Source organism: Aphelocoma coerulescens, chromosome 28, assembly GCF_041296385.1.
Source record: "Aphelocoma coerulescens isolate FSJ_1873_10779 chromosome 28, UR_Acoe_1.0, whole genome shotgun sequence".
NCBI lineage: Eukaryota > Metazoa > Chordata > Aves > Passeriformes > Corvidae > Aphelocoma > Aphelocoma coerulescens.
The window spans coordinates 1,239,844-1,260,476 of NC_091041.1; the positions used below are offsets into that span (position 1 = coordinate 1,239,844).

Below are 20,633 nucleotides of genomic sequence, written 5' to 3' on the forward strand. Positions count from 1 at the left end.
ACTGAGGCATCTGCCCTGAGAAAAGGCTGCCGGAGCCGGCACTGCTGCCTGCTGAAGGGAAGGCTCGAGGGTGTCGTAAACGTAGAGCAATACCTACCTAGGGCAGGTGTGAAGACAGAGCCAGGCTCTTCTCAGTAGTGTCCGGTGACAGGACAAGAGGCAATAGGCACAAAAAGAAACACAGGAGACTCCATCGGAACATCAGGAAACACTTTTTTACTGAGAGGGTGTCGGAGCAGCGGCACTGGGTGATCAGAGAGATTATGGAGTCTCCATCCTCAGAGATATTCTAGAGTTGTCTGGGCAGCCGACTGCAGGGAACCAAGGAGGAAAAGGAAGGCTGGGCAGTGGCCAAAGCCACACTCACGCCGGCCGCGTTCCTCCCTCTGGCACCCCGGGACCGGGGCTCGAACCCGCAGCCTCAGGCAGGCTCGGACGTGCGCGCCGCCACGCGACGCCGTGCGGGCGGGGCCGGCGTTGTCGGGAGGGCGGAAGTGCCGCGCGCGCCGGCAGCATGGCGGCCGCGCGCTGGTGGCGGCTGTGCGGGCGCTGGCGGCCTGCGGTCCCCGGTCCCGCCCTGGGGCCCGCGCGGCGCCGCCTCTGGGCCCCCGCCGCCGCTGTCCCGGCTCCGCTGGGCTCCGCGCCGCCGCCCCGCGCCGCCTTCAGCGCCGGCCCGCGGTGGCACCAGCGCAGCCCCGGCGGTTTGCCGGGGGGCGACGCTCTGGAAGGCGGCGGCGAGGACGGCGGCGGCGGCGGTGGCGGCGGCGGCGGCGGCGGGGCGGACGGCAGCGGGACCGGGCCGGTCATAACGGCGTTGACGCCGCTGCTCGTCCCGGAGCATTTCCCCAACGTCCCGCTGATCGCCGTGACGCGCAACCCCGTCTTCCCGCGCTTCATCAAGATCATCGAGGTGAGCTGCCCCCGATCCCTCGGTCCCGGGGCCGGGGCTCGGCTCCGCCGGCCAGGCCTGGGCGGGAGCTTCCGCTGCCGCGAGGTGCCGGGGCCGCGGGCGGGAGGGCTCTGCGCTGGCTCGCAGCGGATCGCCCCCGGCCGTACTGGCGGTGCCGCATCTCCGGGCCGCTCTGTGTGCCTCGGCAGGTTCCTTGGACTGCGGGGCAAGGCAGCCGCGTGCGTGACCTCCAGGGGCAGCCGCTGCTCGGCCTTTAGCTCGAGCTGTGTAACCGGCTCCTATCGGGATAGCGGTTTCTTTTGGACCAGTTGAAGTTTCACGCTTATTGCGTCAGAAGCTCTGCTTCTCATAGAGAAGGTCGGCGAATCAGTCACACACACTCTCTCGAAGCTCGCTGTCTTGGTGTTCCCTGATGAAGGTTAAACAAACGTGTCCTTGTTCCGGCGCCGTGGGTCGGTGTCAAGAGCACCGAGACCCGTGTTGATGAAGGCAGCAAGCTGTGAGCTGCTAGGAAAAAGAAGGAATGCGGTGTAGAACAGTACAGCTGCGCTGGGAGAGGGTGCTGAGGGACGGGGTGGCAATCACCATTTCAGTGTGATCTTTTCCCTCTGAACCCCACAAGGATTTTAAGAGCTATAAATTGTATCATTGATGTGTGACGTGAGCTCACAGGCCAGAGATACGTTTTCTTCCTGAAATGAAGCCCATTCTTGAACAAATACTTGCATTTTTGTGCCTCTCTGGTATATTGCCAGTCTGGTTTTGAAGTAAATGTAGTACGAAATAAATCAATATTTTCTTGTTCCTGTAGGATTATTTATCATAATGTTATTTCTACGATAGTATTTTTCTGTATGTCCAAATCTACTATGTGCAGCTTCTAGTGTCTTTATAGATGTGTCAGGGGAAGGAGAAGATTATATATTATTAAGAGCATGGAGTCGTGAGGCATGTATAAAAGTCATCAATTTCAATGCACAGGTCAACAATGTCTCACAGAATTGTTAAATGTTCTCTCTTATCCTGTGAATTCATTGTGCTGCAATTTGCCTGACAAAGTCAAGTCTCTACAGTGCCTGCAGAATTATTAATTTTCTTCCTGTTAATGTCTGTGACATTGGTAAGCATATTTTTGCTAAACATTGTGCAAAATTAGAATAAGTGTGTCGAGATTAGAATAGGCCAACAGTGGTGGTATTGCTCGTGCTGTTCTGTCAGAACCACGCTGGTTGTTAGCAAAGCGTTGAGCAATGCAGCCTATGTCCATCACTTTGAAGAGCACTCCGTGGCTGGCAGGGTGACTTCATGCAACAGCAGAATTCACAAGGAGTTATTTTCTTGGTCACTGAGGATTCAGCCTGCTGTGATAACCATTCCAGTGGTGCTGGGAGATCTGCCAGGGGAAGGTCTAGGTGTGTGGCATCTAGAGAGCAGAGGGGAGTAAGAAAGTAAATCAGGAAGAAATACTGGCTGAAACTCAAAGCAGGAGCTCAGGCTCATGGGTAGGAGAGGAATTGAGCAGAGGAGGCTTTGGAGAAGAGGATTTTAACTAGAGTTTGTGGGCAGAATTCAGGCAACTGATAGGGAAGGGTGAACTAGCTCCCCATCAGGAGCAGAGAGCTAGGATATACAGGTAGGGAAGGGGAAGAGAACATTGATAGCAACAGAAGCTTACAAGGTACTGTTCAAGTAACTCAGATTTCTTGCTTGTAAGACTTGCACAGATTAGGTCTAGTTCCTCCCCTAGCCTTGGAGCTTGTCTTATTTTGACTGGGAAGTGACTTGTTTTAAATACTTAAATTTCATGTTTCTCTACCTTTTTTTCCATTTCTATATTACTGTCCTCTAATGGGGACAAGACTAAAACAATACAAGCTCCAACTTCATAATTTAGTTATAGGGTGTCATCATGCCTGGCCTTACACCCTGGGAGTGCAAAGATTACAGAAAATCCACCTCTGATTGCATACCTGTTGTCCTAGGTGAAAAATAAGAAGCTGGTTGAGCTGCTGAGGAGGAAAGTTCGTCTTGCCCAGCCTTATGCTGGTGTTTTTCTTAAAAAGGATGACAAGTAAGTTGTTTCTCTTGATCTTTTTAAAAAATACAAAAATAAGCTGCCCAGGTTGCATTTACACTAAAAGCTATCATCCTAAATGCCCTGCCTTGGATAGCATTGCAGAAATTGTGGCTGGTCTTGGACCATCCTCATGCTATGACAGTTTTTGTTGCCACCACCAGCACTGCTGGGAGCTGGCATCATGCTTTAGAAAAGGGTGTTGTTGTTTGGGAAGGAGATGAGCCGTCCAGGTACTTGGGTGATTTGGAAAGGGGCTGCATGGTGGTAGCAATGGGGATTAAGTGTCTTTGCTCCTAAGTCCAGTTTAAAGTTCTGCAACCAGTGATTGTTTTTTTCTTTGTTAATCTGAACTGCTATCTCAAGTTTCTGAATATCTACTCCAATTTTTTTGCTCAACAGCAATGAATCTGATGTGGTGGAGGATCTGAATGAAATATACCAAATGGGAACTTTTGTCCAGATTCATGAAATGCAGGACCTTGGAGACAAGTTGCGTATGATAGTGATGGGACACCGAAGGTTGGTCACTCGTACTTTACTGCATCTCACCAGACTTCAGTATAAACAGAGACATCCCTTATCAGGGATACACATACGTGCATTTTTCTACACAACTTGTGTATGGCAAGTTTTTGTTTGTTACCACACCATATCCTGAGAATGTCAGGATATTCCATGTACTGTCACAGCTGTGACAGGTTAGCTGCAAAACAAAAGAGACAGTGCATGTAATTGTCATATCAACTGTGATGTGATGCAAGCAAACATTCATTAAGCTGAAGTTTAGCAGTTATTCTGACAACTACAGCAAGGTTTAGTAATGGTGAAAAAAGAAAATCTCTGGAACTAATAATTCAGGCCAGTATTTTTGCATTAAAAAAAAGGTGTGGGGTCCAGAACTTTAATTATGTTTTGCCTACATAATTTTGCCCCAGAATGGAATTGAAGAAAATATGATTATTGCTGAAAATCTAACTTTAGCCATTTATGCCAGATATTTTTAGCAAGACAGTTAATAAATTGTATTTTTAAAAGCATCAGATAAGTAATTTCCATTAGAAGGAAAAATACAAGGACAGAAACATGGCAGAAGAGATAGATCCAGGGTAAGTTTTGCTTTGAAGCATGGCTTTTTGTTTCCTTCCCCTCACTTTTCTTCACTTGCATTTGTTCTGGACAGCAAAGAATGAGCAGTACTGTCAAAGCTGAATTTATGTGAATTCACAAGTCACATCCTTTTCAAATGAAGTCTTGGACCTCCTGCTGCATTATCAAAGCACAGCCATGTTTGATTGCATTTTGGAAATAAGCTACTGGTTTGGGGTTACTTGGAATAGAAAAATTTCCCTGTAACTTGGAAGGGTTTGGTATTCCTAGGGTATGACTTGGGAATTGGTCTTTATATTTGATTGAGACATGGAGCACTGGTCAGTCATCTCCATAGGAACCACAGTGGATATCAGATTTGAGGAGCATTTATAGGGAAACACCTAGAAAAGGAAACTCCTGCATAAAAGCCAAAATAATGAAGCTTAGCGTCTTGCAAACATAGGTCCTCTCCTTTCTAAATTTTAACTTGTTCAAAATACAACTTGGACTCTCTCTTTTTCATGCTGAAGAGCTGAAATCACATGTAACGGGGGGATTGATTGTTGCTGGTTTCTTTTGGCTTTCAGGATTCGTATAAACAAGCAACTAGAGGTTGAGCCTGAGGAGCCTGAGAACAAACAAAAAATTAGGAGGAAACAGAAGCGATCTAAGAAGGAGGCTGAAGAGGAGCCTGGAGCAAAGGACCAAGCTGTGGAGTTGGTACTAGATCCTGTAGCTGCTTCTTCACAGGAAGTTCTCATGGTAGAAGTAGAGAATGTGGTTCATGAAGATTTTCAGATCACAGAAGAGGTTAAAGTAAGTGAATTAGTTTACAAGCCTGGACTTGTCCTGTAGAATTGCACCTACACCTCTCACTTAAAAGGAAGAGTTTTAAAATCAGGCTCTAATTTCAGGCTGCAGAAACTAGTTCTGTCTTCTCACAGTCACTGCACAAGGGGATTATAGGAAAGTAAAGAATTTTCATTACAAAAGCTCAGTTCCTTAGAACTGGTGACTTCAGAAAGTTGCTGAATGAGGAGGCTGGGCTGTGCTTAAATCTGTGTGATGACCTCTATCAAACTGAGTGTTTGCTTGAAGGTGGCTTGAGTGTTCAACCTGAGCGTATCTTCTGGCCAAGAGCTGGTGAAGTTCTGTGCATGCAGAAAGCCACCATGTAGGCCCTGTTGCCTTTCCTGTGAGCAGGAACTGCCCCAGCACCAAGAACAGGCTACCACTGCAGCAAGTGTCCGGGGTCTGGAGAATGTCATATTTGTACTGAGATCTTTCCTATCCTTTTCCGTTCTTTTGGTGATTAACTTTTTGTTGTGTTTATAGGCACTGACTGCAGAAATTGTTAAAACAATCCGGGACATCATTGCCTTGAACCCCTTGTACAGGTATGTCTTTCCCATGCTGCCCTGCTGTGGGAACAGTGTGTTCTCAGGCTGGAGCATCTCTAGTGAAGTAGAGATATTTGCTGAATTGTCACCTAGAATTTTGGTTTAGGATGTAAGCTCTATCATCCATTGTTGGAAACAAAGTTTTGAAAACCTGATGTGCAATTTAGAAGCAAGATAGAACTATTAAGTCCTAAGGCAGGTGATCTGCGTCTAAGTGAAACTCACTGCAGTAAGTATCATGATCTGATCCATGTCTTATGAGCAGGATAAAAGTTTTGGAATAATGGCACAAAAAAATCCTACATAACTGTTTGAAGAGCATTTCAGATACTTAGTTTTATATATCGGTGACCATTCCTCTGACCAAGTGATTTATCTGTTTGTTACTGAGTATTGATATAGTCACATTTCAAAAATAGTTACTTTACTATGAAACAGCTGTGTTTCATTTTATTGCACTGTCATAACAGTAAATAAGAATACTCAGTTTGAATGTAAGTTTACAGAGCATTTTGGGTTTTTTTACCTTTTATTTTCAGAGAGTCCGTACTTCAGATGATGCAGGCTGGACAGCGTGTGGTGGATAACCCTATCTATCTGAGTGACATGGGTGCAGCCCTAACAGGGGCAGAGTCACATGAACTTCAGGACATCTTGGAAGAAACCAGTGTAAGATGAAGTTTTTAACTCAAGCGATGCAAATAGAATCGGTACATCTGTTGTATGTCACAGTTTCTTTACCAGCCTCAGTACAGAAGAGACTTCAGTGCTGCTTTTGTTGATATGTTAGTATCAGTGACTAGATTCCTTGTGAAGGATATAGTAGATCTGATTTATTGTGGGTAAATCAGAGTGCTCTGCATCTTTGGTGGCAAATAATTTTCTTTGCATGCTGTGAAGTTGCTACATGTTTGTCTTTCCACATCTGCAGGTGCTGTAAAGCTCTCCCACACAACCTGTTGGATTTTTTTATTCTGCCTTTCTCACTGGGAGGGAGAAAGTATATATAATGTGTTACTTTACAAGGGTATGGTGTCTCAAAACTCATTTTGTGTCTTATCTTTTCCAGATTCCCAAACGGCTTTACAAAGCTCTTTCCCTTCTGAAGAAGGAATATGAGTTGAGCAAACTTCAGCAGCGTCTTGGAAGAGAGGTAAGTTCCTGGAGTAACAAATGCCTTTTGTATATTTATATCGTGTCCACCACTGTGATGCTTAGTATGGGTACATGCTCTAAAGGGTACATTACTTATATTTAAGGTTTTCTGTTCTTCTGTTAGAAATGTATTTTTTCCTGCACATGGTAGAAGTAACAAGACATGAGGCTACAGCATCTGCTGTTAAATTGTGTCCAAGTTGTAATTTCATGCAAGCAGATAAATCTAGAGGTCTGCAATTTACCAAGCATCTATGTAACAATATACAGCATAATACTGTATATATCATGTACTAGTGTAAATAGCACAATGTTATTTCAAAAGACCCTCTGCTAACTCCTGTGAACTGCAGTAGTTCCTGTCTGTTGTAAGATTTAATCAGAATACAGTAACTGCTAAAGGGTAATGAAAGATGAAAAAATATGGAAATGAAATATGAAGAATATGAAGTACAAACATTTGAGTATACTGAGTCATATTTTGTTTGTTAACTCCCAGTAACTGGGGCTTTTAGAATTAATGTTAAGTGCAAAATGCTTTTGGACCGGGGTTGGAATTGTTGGAGACTTCTTAAGCAAATTGAACAGATGCAGTCTGTGGGACCAGATATGCATCCAAGGATGCTGAGAGGGCTTATCAATGTCATTATTTTGTTTTTTCACTCATCTATAAAACACTGTGGTCACAGGAGAGGTTCCTGGGAAACCAGAAAAAGGTAAATGCCATGCCCATCTCCAAGGAGGAGAATCAGGGACGACTGTAGGCATGTCAGCCTGCCCCCAGTCGCTGGGAAGATTATGGGGAAAATTCTCCAATAAGTCCTGTACAGGCAAAAGAAGAAGGACGTGATCTGGAGCACCCAGAAGGGATTTCCCAAAAGCAAATTGCCTAATTGTCTTCTCTTATGAGAAGGCCCAGAGCAAGAGAAGGAAACATGGTTTGATGGTGGGCTTTAGCAGTGCTGGGTTAGTGGTTTGACTCAATGATCTCAGAGGTCTTTTGCTACCTAAATGATTCTATGATTCAATGACTGTTGTATACCTTGATGTTTGCATGGGCTTTGTTGATGTCAACCATAATAGTATTCTGACCAAATTGGGATGTTACACTCTGGAAGTATGTAGTATGAGGTTGGTGAAAAAATTGGCTAGACTAATGGGCAGAAAAGGTTGTGATCAATGTGGTAAAGTCTAACTTCAGCCAGCTACTAGTGGTATCCCCTTGGGGAGTCAGTAAGAACCTCCTTAAGTTCTGCCAAGAGAAATTCACAGTCCAGACCAGGCCTGGAATAACCAGGATAGAAAATAGCCATACAAAAAAGGACTTTGAAGCCCTGATGTGGAGGAAGCTGACCCTGAGTTAGCAGACTGTCCTTGTGGCAAGGAAGGCCAACTGCATGCTGGGCTTCAGTTGCCCTGTGTAGGCAGCAGGTAGAGAGTAGTGGTTAGCCCTGTCTGGTACTAAAGAGGTCACATCTGTCTTACTCAGCTTTTGGTCTCCCCAGCACAAATAGAACATTGAAGCACTGAATCATGGCCAATGAAGGCCACCAAGATATGGAGGGTGCTGGAGAATGTTGTTAAGTCACTTCCTGTGTTAGAATACACTGCAGATGAGTTCCAAGTAGTATTTTCAGTTGCTGGGAACATCATAACTGAGAAGTATTTGGAAGCATTTGATGTTAGATGGGCTGTACCAGGAACTCATTAGTTACTGTATTTGTTGCTTTGTCTAGGTTGAGGAGAAGATCAAGCAAACACATCGCAAGTATCTTCTTCAAGAACAACTGAAGATCATTAAGAAAGAACTAGGTCTGGAAAAAGAGGACAAGGATGCTATAGAAGAGAAATTCCGTGAGCGACTAAAGGAGCTGGTAGTGCCAAAACATGTCATGGATGTGATTGATGAAGAGTTGAACAAGTTGGGCTTGTTGGATAATCACTCCTCAGAATTCAAGTGAGTGCATGGCCATGTCATGCTGTCAGGGTTCGTTTGCAGAATGAGACATCAGTGCAGTTCTGTGAAGCACTTACCTTAGTCTTCTCCCCTCCTCTCCCCTCTCATTTTTTCTGCTTGTAGCATATCATCACATTATAGGATTTTCTCCAAATTGCCTGTGTTTACTTATGTAGTCTACCTCTTGGGATCATTTTATGTCTTCTGTCTTCTCTTGCAGTCTGATACTAGAGGTACAAAATGTGCAGTTAGTTCCTCATGAAGTGTGCAGTGATTCTTTTTCTGCCCTCAGTTTTGGCTCTTCTTCCTTGTACTTCAGTGTTTTCAGTAGATGTGAGGGAAGAGAAGCTAGTTGCTAATACATGACATTGGCTAAGTTACCTGAAGTGGTCCCTGAATTATTGGAGCAGGGTTGGAATTGCTAAGGAGTGAATAGTTGATAACATATGTTCTGTGACGTGAATTGTCAGAAACTGAGGTTGAGTTGAACATTTCTTGTCTGTTGAGTCAGAGTGTGCTATACAATACAGCAGTTGGTGTACTCATCAGCTCTCTTAATGTTCTGGGTCTCTGCTTTTAAAAACATCTTTTACAGAATAAAAGGCTGTTTGAGGGCAAACATGCCTTTGGATGAGCAGCGTCATGGTAATCATAGAAAAGATATACTGGGCTTCACAGCCAGCATTAGTGCCTTTCCCTTTCCTTCAGAGCTGTAACAGTGGTTGCAAGTTTGCAAAGGATGTATTTGGGAGAAAAAAGCCAAAGCTCTGGTGGCATGGCAATTGCCATCAGGTGAATCCTGGGCCCAGACAGCCCAGCTGTGCTTCCCTGTGTCCTGCACAACTTACTAGTTACTGCATTGTGCAGACCTCCCTGTACACTTGAATTCCTGATCTAAGTGCACAGTTTTAGAACAGTGAGTAGTGCTTTGATACACCTGTGGTCTCTTCAGTGTGTTTATACTGATTATCTCTACTGTAAACTGCCATATTGACATCATTACCCCAGTCCTAAATCTCTCTCTGTGGTGTTGTGCATCCAGCTGTTTTTCCTTGCTTCTGAGCCAGGAATCTCTACCATGTCTTAGTTTACTGTGGAGACAGAAAACTTTTTCTAGTTTTAAGTTTCGTGACCCCATCTGAACAGTTGATGTGGTGCAGAGTGTACAAGCAGTCCTATTCCTTTTCAGACAGGAGCCAGCCCCACACCAAAACAATTTTACAGGGAAGTTGTGTGCAGAAATTTAAGTCTTTTTATGGTATATTGAAGGTTCTTTGTTTCAGAAAAGCAAAAGCTGTGAAAAAAAGCTTTGGGTTTTTTGTGGGAGGAGGGACAAGGGATTGAAGACTGTGAAAAAGGTTAGCAGTGACTGCCCAGATAGTGATGTTCTTTTCATAGCCTCACTTTACATCCCACTTGTTCTGGATGAGGTTGTTTTGGAAGTTGGTTGAGGAAGACATGAGCTGATGATTGTCAAATCACTCTCATTCGTGTGTTTCTGTCAGTGTTACACGGAACTACTTGGACTGGCTGACATCCATCCCGTGGGGTAAGTGTAGCGAGGAGAACCTGGAGCTGGCCAGAGCCCAGGCGGTTCTGGAGGAGGATCACTATGGAATGGATGATGTCAAGAAGCGAATTCTGGTAAGGCTGGAGTAGGCAGTGTGTCCCATTTCACACTCTGCTTAGCATGAGGCATTTTGGATGTGTTTCACATTGCAATCTCCATTGAATTGGTGTTAATTCATGCATCAAACAGAAAGCTGCATGAAAGACCCAATGTTCTGGTGACTGGTTAATGTGCTTAATTACTTGTGGCAACGAAGGTCACATTCTCATTTCAAACTGCAATATTCTGGTTTGCACTTAATGCTGGGCAAGTAAGTGTCCAAGGGAAGCAGTCTCTGGATTTTTTTCCCCACTTGCACCTTCATTTCTTCACTGTAAGTGTATAGCCAGTTGAGGCTTCAGTTCTGAACTGTGATCTTTTGATTCCTCAACTGTTCAGTGTTATTGAGGGTTGTCTGGCACAGAAGTGTGAAATGAAGCAAGCTTAACTTAGCCCATGGGGAGTGGTACAGTAGGAGATGCTCACATGTAGCTTGAGAGACTCAGGTGAGAACAAGGGAAGCTGGGAGAAGAACTAGAACTCTGTCTTCTCACTCCAAGGCAGTGGAGAGAGAGACTGCTTCTTCTGGTGAGGTGATACAGAGCACAGAACCTGGGGACAACCAAGTATGTAAATAACCAGAGGGAAAACAGGTGCATCCTGATTTAGCTTCTCCCCTTGCTCTCCCCAAATCCTTTGAGGACCAATTTTGTGTATGATGCTTGTTTTGTAATCACTGCTTGACCTGATACCAAATGTGTTTTGGTGTTGCTGACATTCCCTTCTGTTCACTGCTGGTACTTTATCTGTTTTACAGGAATTTATTGCAGTCAGCCAGCTGCGAGGATCCACCCAGGGGAAGATTCTGTGTTTTTATGGTCCCCCTGGAGTTGGCAAAACCAGTATTGCCCGCTCGATTGCCAGAGCCCTAAACAGAGAGTACTTCCGCTTCAGTGTTGGAGGGATGACTGATGTAGCAGAAATAAAAGGACACAGGTCAGTGTAACTTAAGCAGTTTGTCTATCCAGCAGTTTTTACTAATGTAAATAGGAACCTAACTGGAGTTGGACAATGTGTGTAATTTTCATCTCTGTTCTGCTAACCCTTGCTGAGAGGAGTTGAGATACAGAAAGAGGTGAAAAAGATAGCAAAGGGTGGAGTTTGGAATGTAATTATATTTGTGTTTTTAAGTGCAGTTGCTCCCTAATTCTTGTGTATTCTCAGCTTTGAAAAGCTGAGTGAGCTACCCAGAACCATTGGATTGGTGCCAAATGCTAATACATGCCTGTCTGTAAATGTCAGAACTAGAGAATGGTGACAGTTTGAACAGGGTCATTCACATGTGTGTTCAAGTGTGATTGAGACTTGGTTTCCGAATAATCAAAATGGAGGTGCTGCATGAGGAAAACTTGGAAACAAGAACATTCATGGGGAGAACAAGAAGTGAATCATAAATCAGTAGATGTGACCCTTCCATAGGTTTATTTTTCTTCCACACACACAAAGTCTTAGAATGGCTGGGATTGAAAGTGGCCTCTGGAGATCATCTAGACCATTCCCCTGCTAAAGCAGGTTCAGCTACAGCTGGTTGCACAGGATGGTGTCCAGACAAGTTTCGAATGTCTAGAGAAACAGATCCCACAGCCTCTCGGGGCAGCCTGTTCCAGAGCTTTGCCTCCCTCAAAGTACAGAAGTTTTCCCTCATATTCACGTGGAATTTCCTGTGTTTCAGTTTGTGCCCATTGCCCTGTGCCCTGTTACTGGGCACCACTGGCAAGAGTCTGGCCCTGTCCTCTTGACACCCACCCTTCAGATATTTGTACACATTGATAAGATCCCCTTTCAGTCATCCCTTCTCCAGACTAAACAGGCTGAGCTCCCTCAACCTTTCCCATGAGAGATGCTCTGGTCCCCTCATCATCTTCATAGCCCTCCACTGGACTCTCCCCAGCAGTTTCTTATCTTTCTTGAACTGGGAAGTCCAGAACTGGACACGACACTCCAGATGTGGCCTCACCAAAGCAGAGGAGAGGGTCAGCATCTGAACATAAAACCAGCAGTGTTTTCAAACCAGTAAGAGTAGCCGTTCTGCGGAGTAAATTGAACCTGCAAGGCTCTGCCCTAAACAGAAGCAGAGAGAACTATTTTCTATGCTTTTCAGATGTTCTCTGTTCTGTCCCTCTTGGCATTCACTCTGTTGTTACCCTCTTCCTCTGCTTCTGCTTGTTTCTGAACCAGAAACAATCTCTAGCAGGAAGTTTATGTTTTGCTATTAACAGTTTGTTCCTCCAGTATTTTTTGATTTACACTGGTCTTTTTGTTCCTATCAAGTGAGGAAGGGACACGTTACCTTTTCTAACGTTTCTTAGCCAAAAGAATTTTCATGGGAAAGTTCAAACATCTCTATTCTCAGCCTTACCTCTTTGCTTTCCTCTAATTGAGAAGTGGTTAAAACTAAAGATAAAAACTGCCATCCAGGAGTATTTTGCCAAAATTCATGTCAGTTCTTTACTAGAAACAAACTAGGTGGGTCTTGGTGCTTAATATGGTGATGGAGAATGCTTTTGATAGATACTGAAGAAATAAAGACTTGTTTCCCAGCAGGATATACTTATTCTGTCAGCTGCATAGTGTATGCTCTGATATGTGTTGTGCTTTGCAATGGTTCTCTAAATACAATCTCTGGTAAAACAGGAGGACATATGTTGGAGCAATGCCAGGAAAAATCATCCAGTGTCTGAAGAAGACCAAGACAGAGAATCCACTTATACTGATTGATGAGGTGAAGTATTTGGTCTTTCTTCTAGGTTTTGCTCTTAAAGACTTGTACCAATTCTTGATCACTGTAGAAAAGGTGAAGCAGTAACACTCCTAAAAATCCCAGGTTCTTTCTGTTTAAATGAAGCTGGGCTCTCAAGTTCTCTGGGTGACACTGATACCTTAGATGCTTTGTTTTCTCTCCTTATAACAGACTCCAACTTTAAAATTTTAGTTGTGTCCTTCTGATTAAATTACAGCTGTTTGGATCCTAATGGACCTGACTGGATATGCAGAGGTTTCCGTAGTTCTTGTGTTTCCTGCATAGGTGTGAGCACATCACTGTGCACAAATCCACTATTGCCTGTGTGATTATTAGCAGGAGTCACTCTCAGTAGGTCTAAAGCAGGACTATAAGGAATAAGATGCTTACTGTCAATTTGTGGTCTTATTTGAGAATAAATGAGTCAGGGATACCAGCCTAATGCTTTGTGGAAAAGCAAATAAGGACAGGATATAATAGCAGGTATTCAGAATAGACTGAAGGTCTTTCTGGCCTTTTTGTGTGCCATACCTGGGAAGGACCAACAGCAGATGTCTTGGGAATGGTATGGGGGACCGATAAACTGTCATCTGTTGCAGTGTGATGTAACCAATGAGTATCTTGATTTGAAAGGTAATGGAACCTGGAGGCTATGACACTTGAGTGGTGTTGGCCAGAAGCCCTGCCTTGGCTGTAGAAGCAAATTTCATTAAGGCCATCCAGTTAACACTACTCCTAAGGGAGAAGCCGTGGCCCTGTTTGTATCCTTAGAAGGAGAGTTTGCAGTGCTGGAAGAGTCAATGACCTTGGCCATGGTCCTGGGCAGCTGGCCCTAGTGGCCCTGTGTGAGCAATGGGGTTGGTCAAGATGACTTCAAGAAATCTCCACGAGCCTCAATTAACTTATGACTGTGACAACAGCACAGGTCACTAATTGGGCTCTGCTTGAATGGTTGTGTGTAGGCACTTTGCACCTTGGGGAGAGTAAGGAGAGTGTCTGAGTTTATATATTTGGGAAGTGGTGTAAGCTAGCACTCCCAGTCCTCCCACTGGTGGAGTAAGTGTTCTGGTCTGTGCCTATAGCTTATCTCAGTTTAATGAGTAGTAGCCCACTAGTAGTAGTGCTTTTTATTGTATGCACATTGCCTGAGACTTCACAGTGATTTTCTGCAACACTCAAAAGCCCTGTGTCTTCTCAGGTGTGTCATGTGCTCACAGGAAGGTCATGGGGACTTGGATGAGTGCACAGAAAAGTGGTAAACTGGTACTGGATGTTAATGAACACTCATGAAGATTTTCAGATGGAGCCTTGAAAAAAACCTTGCTTGAGAATTTATCGTGGTAGGAAACTTCTTAGAGCATTACTTTTTTTTCTCCCACAGGTAGATAAAATAGGAAGAGGCTATCAAGGGGATCCATCCTCGGCCCTTCTAGAACTATTGGATCCAGAACAAAACTCTAACTTCTTGGATCATTATCTTGATGTTCCTGTCGATTTATCAAAGGTATCTCTTTTCTGCAGAGGCTGTAGAGCCAGAATGTATGCATGTGTATCAATGCAGAGATTTCCTGTCCATGAAAAGATGCTGACATTTTATTCGGTTGGAAAGTCAGATGGAAAATAAATGGTACACAGCTGTCTCTGCAGGAATTGGCTTTAACTGAAGTGTCTGCACATGAAAGAACATGATCACTGGCGTATGTCCTGTAGCCCTAACTCCGTGTAGAGCCAGGGACAAACACGTGTGGTGTCCACTGGAAAAGGCAAGAGTTTTCCTTTACATAGTGATTGGCAGAGCTGCTGTCAAGGGAGGTGGCCTAATGCTGCTATGAAGCTTTTGAAATTTGTCATCTTTAGACACCATTGCACTTTGTGCAGCTGACATAAATTGCAGAATTGACATATTAGTAATAGGTATAGATAATAGGGTCATTCTGTGCTAATTTCCTAGAAGGTAGAAAGAACTTCTGAGTGAGATGTAGATCTCCCGTTTCCTGGTCCCTATCAAACCATTCTGATTTCCCAGTTTGTGCATTGTGTGTTTCTAAACATTTATTTTGGGGGTAGGGAACATGCTGTTACATAGTTCTAAAATCCAAAACTTCTAATAAAAACTAATTCCACAGAAAAGATGATCTTGCTCTAGCCCTTCAGACAGAGAAAGACAGAACTTAAGAACTAGTACTTGGAGTAAAGCAGCAGGTTAATGAAAGTGCTTAATAGGATCTTGTAATGCTTCCAGGTACTTTTTATTTGTACTGCCAACGTAACAGAAACCATTCCAGAGCCGCTGCGGGATAGAATGGAAGTGATAAACGTGTCAGGATATGTAGCAGAAGAGAAACTTGCAATTGCAGAGGTAAGAGAAATCACTGTTGTGCTTTATGTGAATTACATCTGATAAATTTTTTTTTGGCAGATTAAGGCTTACATATTTACATCCAATTGTGTCCAAAAAAATTAGGCACATGGTATTTTGGACAGAGTTCCTTTGATTTGAACACACAGTTAACATAACTCCAGTGTTCCATAGGCTGTGGGCACCAGAAAGCAACATTGAGCTAACAGCATTGAGTGAATTGGAACCACCAGGCTTTTGTCACAAATACTAAGAGAAGGATGTGGGACATTATTTCTTTCAGAGATACTTGGTCCCTCAAGCACGAGTTCTATGTGGCTTGGATGAAAACAAAGCCCAGATCACATCGGATGTCCTGACTGTTCTCATCAAACAGTACTGCAGAGAGAGTGGGGTGAGGAATCTGCAGAAACAAGTAGAAAAGGTGAGGGAAAGTTATGTGTAACTGTGACCACTGTGCATCAGCATTCTCAGCTTTTTCTACAGAGATAAATTACTGTCTCACCCAGGTATTGAGGAAATCTGCCTATAAAATTGTGAGTGGAGAAGCAGAGACGGTCCAAGTAACACCTGAAAACCTGCAGGACTTTGTAGGAAAGCCCATCTTCACTGTGGATCGCATGTATGAAACCACTCCCCCAGGAGTGGTGATGGGTCTGGCCTGGACAGCTATGGGTGAGACAAAATTAATTTTGGGTTAATGTCTACATTTCTGTATCATTTTCAAAAATTGAATGTGACAGTCAAACAGAACTGAGTCCAGTGACATTCTTCTACAGGCACCAGTAAAAGGAACTTCCTTTGGCTTTTGGATCCTGAATACTACTTCCTTGAAGAAGGGAGCCTTTCTTATGCCCTTACCCAAGCTTATCTTAGCTCTGGGCCAGCATGTTTTCTCCTTAAGCTCCATATCCCATACAAATGACATACATTAGGAATAGCAGTGACTAAAAGCATAAGGCTTTACAGAGAAGACAAAATCTGGTCTGCTTCTTTAACAGCAGCAGGAGGTGCCACTGTGACACACAGCACAGCTGAGGAATGCTGTGTCTCGTCAGTGATGTGCAACACTGACTTGACTTTTGATGTTGAGGGCAGGTACAGGTGTTCCAGCATTCTGTGGGGTGGGTGCAGTTGGCTGCTTACCGTTCATTGGATTACTCACCTAGTAACTTGGGGGCTTTTGTGCACTACAGGATGGAAATAACAGCACACAGCAAAGGAGATGACTGCTGCGTATTCAGATTGACCTTTGGTAGAATTAAGGTGGTTAAGAGGGAAATTATCAGTATGGTGGAAAAGGTAAATAGGTTCCTGGCACTGGAGAACTGAAGTGGCTAAAAGTGTTTTATGATATGAACTCCGCTTACTCTCTGGAGGAAACAAAGAACATGAAACCATTATAAGAACTTGATTATTTCCATTAAGTAGGGATTGCATCTGTGTTCTTAGAAGATGAAGTCCAAAAAAGCAATGAATGGAGACTGTTGAGATTTCTAGCTGGCCTTCCTGAAGGTATTTGGGAACAGGTTTCAGCTGCTCTCTACCCAAGGGCTAGTGTCTCATTAGTGAGCATCAGTTCCAAATGCCTGACATAGCTTCTGCATCACCAAAACTTTCTGGTTTAATTTTCCTTTAACTTTTTTTTCAGATGTTGTTTTCCTTTTTTTTTTTTTTTTAGGAGGCTCCACTCTGTTTATTGAAACATCCCTGAGGCGACCCAAAGACAAGGAGAACAAGGATGGGTCGCTTGAAGTAACAGGGCAACTAGGAGATGTAATGAAAGAGAGTGCCAAAATTGCATACACATTTGCAAGAGCCTTTCTGATGCAGAAGGACCCCAACAATGACTTTCTTATGTCTTCTCATATTCACTTGCATGTGCCAGAGGTAAACTGATGCAGAGTTCACAGAGCATGCACAGCAGCCAGGCTGGTTTGCTCCCCTGGATGTAAAGCTGGAAGGCACTTCTATTGTCCATATGTTGTGCAGAATGCCTTCTTCTAGCAGTAAAACCCAGGAATGAAGGCATTTTCTTCAGGTTCCTGTGAAGGTCTTCTTATGAGCCATGTTTCCATTCCTTTCTACAGCAAGCATGTGGCAAGAATACAGGGGCTTGGATAATTTTCTAAGGAAACCTAAGTTTTTGTTGTAGCTATTGGCCCTGTTGTGCAGGTGGGGAAACCATGACACAGAGATAAGTTATTTGGATAAACGCTTGTATTAAGTTACAAGGACTCCAAAGTTTAGGTCTCTGTGTTACCAGGCCTTCTTAAAGGCTTCAAGTCATTTACACATAATTGGAAATACTACTCCTGATCTCTGTGCCATGCTTCCTAGTCCACATAATGGCAGTGATTGCATTTGTCCAATATTTGGGGCTGAAAATAAGTGCACACAGTGCTCAGAGTGGCTCACATGCTGTGTAGCAAGCTTTGGGCAGGTGCTTTACTGAAGACAGATTTTGAACTGTGATTGTGCCCAAGCTTTCCTTCTGGACTACTGAGTGCTCTGTGCGCAGTGTCCTTGTTGCAACTTGCTGTGTGTCTGTCCAGCTACTGCACTGTTGTCTGTGAATTCATTGCCTGAAAGATGAGAAAACAGCAGACATGATCTCTCTCTCTACTGCCTCTCAAACACTGATTTCCTCTGCTCTTACCTCAAAGAGGTTTGATCTCAGATACATCCAGACTCACTAGTTCAGGCCTGGATTTTGTGGGGCTTTATATACTGATCTTTTCTGCCTTGAATGGTTTTTCGGTATTGTCCTCCACTACTTTGTGGCTCTTGACACTCTTCCCCTTGTGATGTTGACTTCTGTTCCTTGTTTCCATGGTTGGCTAGGTCTAACAAAGAGCTTCAAAGTGTTTGTACTCTTTTTTTCCACTGATGTTGCTTATTCAAAGACCTGAGCCCAATGAGTATGGTGGTGGCATCAGGCCAGAAACCACATTGTGGACTCATGGATTATTCCTCATGAATAAGGTGAGGAATGTCACAGTTGTTAATAAATCAGCCAATTCAAATACCAGGATTCATTCCATCACTCACACATGCAAAAACCTTTGTGAGGCTTCATGAAACGGGGACAATGTTAAAACAAGGGCAAGGGTACTGTCTGGCTGTGCTGCTTCTTGAATGAGCAGGGGGGTTGTGCTTTTTGTTTTTTTAAACAGGGAGCAACACCGAAGGATGGACCAAGCGCAGGATGTACCATTGTAACAGCTCTGCTGTCGCTGGCCATGAATTGCCCAGTGAGGCAGAATGTAGCCATGACTGGAGAGGTGTCATTGACTGGAAAAATTCTTCCTGTTGGTGGGATCAAGGAGAAGACTATTGCGGTAAGAGCTCTTCTCTTGTCTCTTGTGCATCGTCCATGGGAGAGAGCCTTGGGTTGGGCTCAGGGGGGACAGGACAGCCAGAGAGGTGGCTCCTTGAACTGGGAGAGGCAGTGATTTCATTGCATACACAGGTTGGACACGTTCTGCAGGGGAACACGGCAATCTTGACCATCTCTGGCTGTGAGGAAAGGGATGGAACCTCAGGCTTGTGCAGGCTTTGTGTTGGCCTAGCTCAATTCCACCTAGACTGGCAGAATTGAAGGTGACTGACAGCTTTAACTGGCAGTCAGAGCTGTCTGCTTTGTCAGACTAGCACAGTTCAATCACCTGTGCTGTGTTGAATTGCCTATTTAAGGAGGGCATCCAGTGGAGATTTGACAGCATCTCTAAGGTACATTCTTAAAATCAAGGCTCTGTTCCCTAGTTCCAGTGTGAATTGTCTGTTTTAGATGAAAGGAACTTAGTGTCTTGTATTTTTGGTTTCAACCCTTTGCAGTTTTCAGAATTCCAGGAGTTGAATCTCTCTCCCTACTTTTCACCTGCACAATTCTGGCCTACATAAGCCTTGCACCACACAAATTTTTCTGTCAAGAATGTTACGTCCTCTGTTGAGCTGGGGCTCCACATCGTGTTCTGTCCCCAGATATATTTGGGCTACAGCCTTCTGCAATGTGATTTCTTTTCCTTGTATGACTTAAAAATGAGCAGTTGTTTGTAGCAGTCAGTACAGGACTAACGTGTGCGATGGCGCTGACTGGCTGCACTTGCAGCAGTGTGAGTGGCCATAGGCCTCAACGCAGAATCACCCCTAAAGCAGATGGGTACAAACCTGTTGGGGGAGGAGCAGCTCTGCTTTCCATACTCCTTCCAGGGAAGGTGTCCTTAGCAAAAGGTTCTGTAGAATTGTGCTAAGGGTATTGATGGGGTTGGTTGGTCTGATAAGCTGTTTCCAACTCTTGCTTTCATCTTAGGCTTTATCCTCACCCAAGCTGGAACAGACCCTTAAAACTCTGTAATATAATACGGATGTTTTAAACAATCCCCCAATGTGCTGACATAGTCCAACTAAAATGCCTCCCCCATCATCTGTCCCTGCAGCTGAGATGGCACTGGAGAGTATGTGTTTTGGGGCTTGAGGGAGGATCTAGAACATGCTTCACCCTGGTGATACCTGTCAGGAATGCCCTTGGTGCTCTCCAAAGAGAGTAAAGCTGGATCATGCTCCTAAATAACTCCTTACTTTCAGAAATGGGCGTGTTTCTGGTACATGGAAGGATTCCTAGGAGTCAAAAGACAGCCCAACTTTTTCTCCCCACAGGCAAAGAGAGCAGGTGTTACCTGCATCATTCTGCCATCAGAGAACAAAAAGGATTATTATGACCTTGCTGGATTCATTACAGAAGGACTGGAAGTGCATTTTGTGGAGCACTACAAAGAGGTATTTGATATAGCATTTTCACAGCTGGATCTCACTGGAGGATGACAGCCCGTGCCCTGATGGCTGGAAGGTGGTCTATCCCTGAGCACTCAGCCCCTGCCTAGAGATGAATGACTGGGGGCAATCCTGAAGTGGGACATGAAGCTATTGCTGCTGCGCAGCTGCCAAAATGAATTATGGCTCTGCTAGAATAAAATACTTCTCAGTCTTTAATACTGAATTATGACCTACAATAAAGGATTTCCAATTTTGCCAAAGGAACAGGCATGTTATCAGCCACCAGCAGTGGGGCTAGTCTGGTCTCTTCTCACTGAAGATGTTTCAGGTATTTCACTGTAAATTTCAGTATGTTTGTGGAAAAGGACTGAACAGTACACCCAGAGCCAGGCTGATGTACAGCTGTTATTCCTGATGTGGCAGAAGGCAAGTAGCTCTCAGAATCTGTCTCTGCTTAGAAGCCTAGGCTAGGCTGAAAGGACACTGAAATCCTAAGGTAGT

At 44.2% G+C, this 20,633-nt stretch overlaps 1 protein-coding gene across 1 annotated transcript; it reads left to right on the forward strand.

The window, feature by feature from the left end:
* Positions 1-499: 499 nt before the first annotated feature.
* Positions 500-20,396, forward strand: LOC138099595 (lon protease homolog, mitochondrial-like). Its single transcript, XM_068996930.1, has 18 exons — positions 500-910; positions 2,893-2,981; positions 3,387-3,506; positions 4,664-4,892; positions 5,412-5,473; positions 6,016-6,145; positions 6,546-6,629; positions 8,368-8,588; positions 10,094-10,232; positions 11,015-11,193; positions 12,892-12,979; positions 14,379-14,501; positions 15,240-15,356; positions 15,640-15,780; positions 15,866-16,031; positions 17,038-17,246; positions 18,533-18,697; positions 20,016-20,396. The coding sequence occupies exons 1-18, from the start codon at positions 515-517 to the stop codon at positions 20,178-20,180; spliced, it is 2,823 nt and encodes a 940-aa protein (XP_068853031.1). The 5' UTR covers positions 500-514; the 3' UTR covers positions 20,181-20,396.
* Positions 20,397-20,633: the final 237 nt, after the last annotated feature.

Bases quoted from the DNA above. Each gene is read 5' to 3' on its own strand.
- LOC138099595 (XM_068996930.1), top strand. From the start codon at position 515: ATGGCGGCCGCGCGCTGGTGGCGGCTGTGCGGGCGCTGGCGGCCTGCG. The intron at 11,194-12,891 runs GTCAGTGTAACT...CTGGTAAAACAG, and splicing joins GCAGAAATAAAAGGACACAG to GAGGACATATGTTGGAGCAA. The intron at 16,032-17,037 runs GTGAGACAAAAT...TTTTTTTTTTAG, and splicing joins TCTGGCCTGGACAGCTATGG to GAGGCTCCACTCTGTTTATT.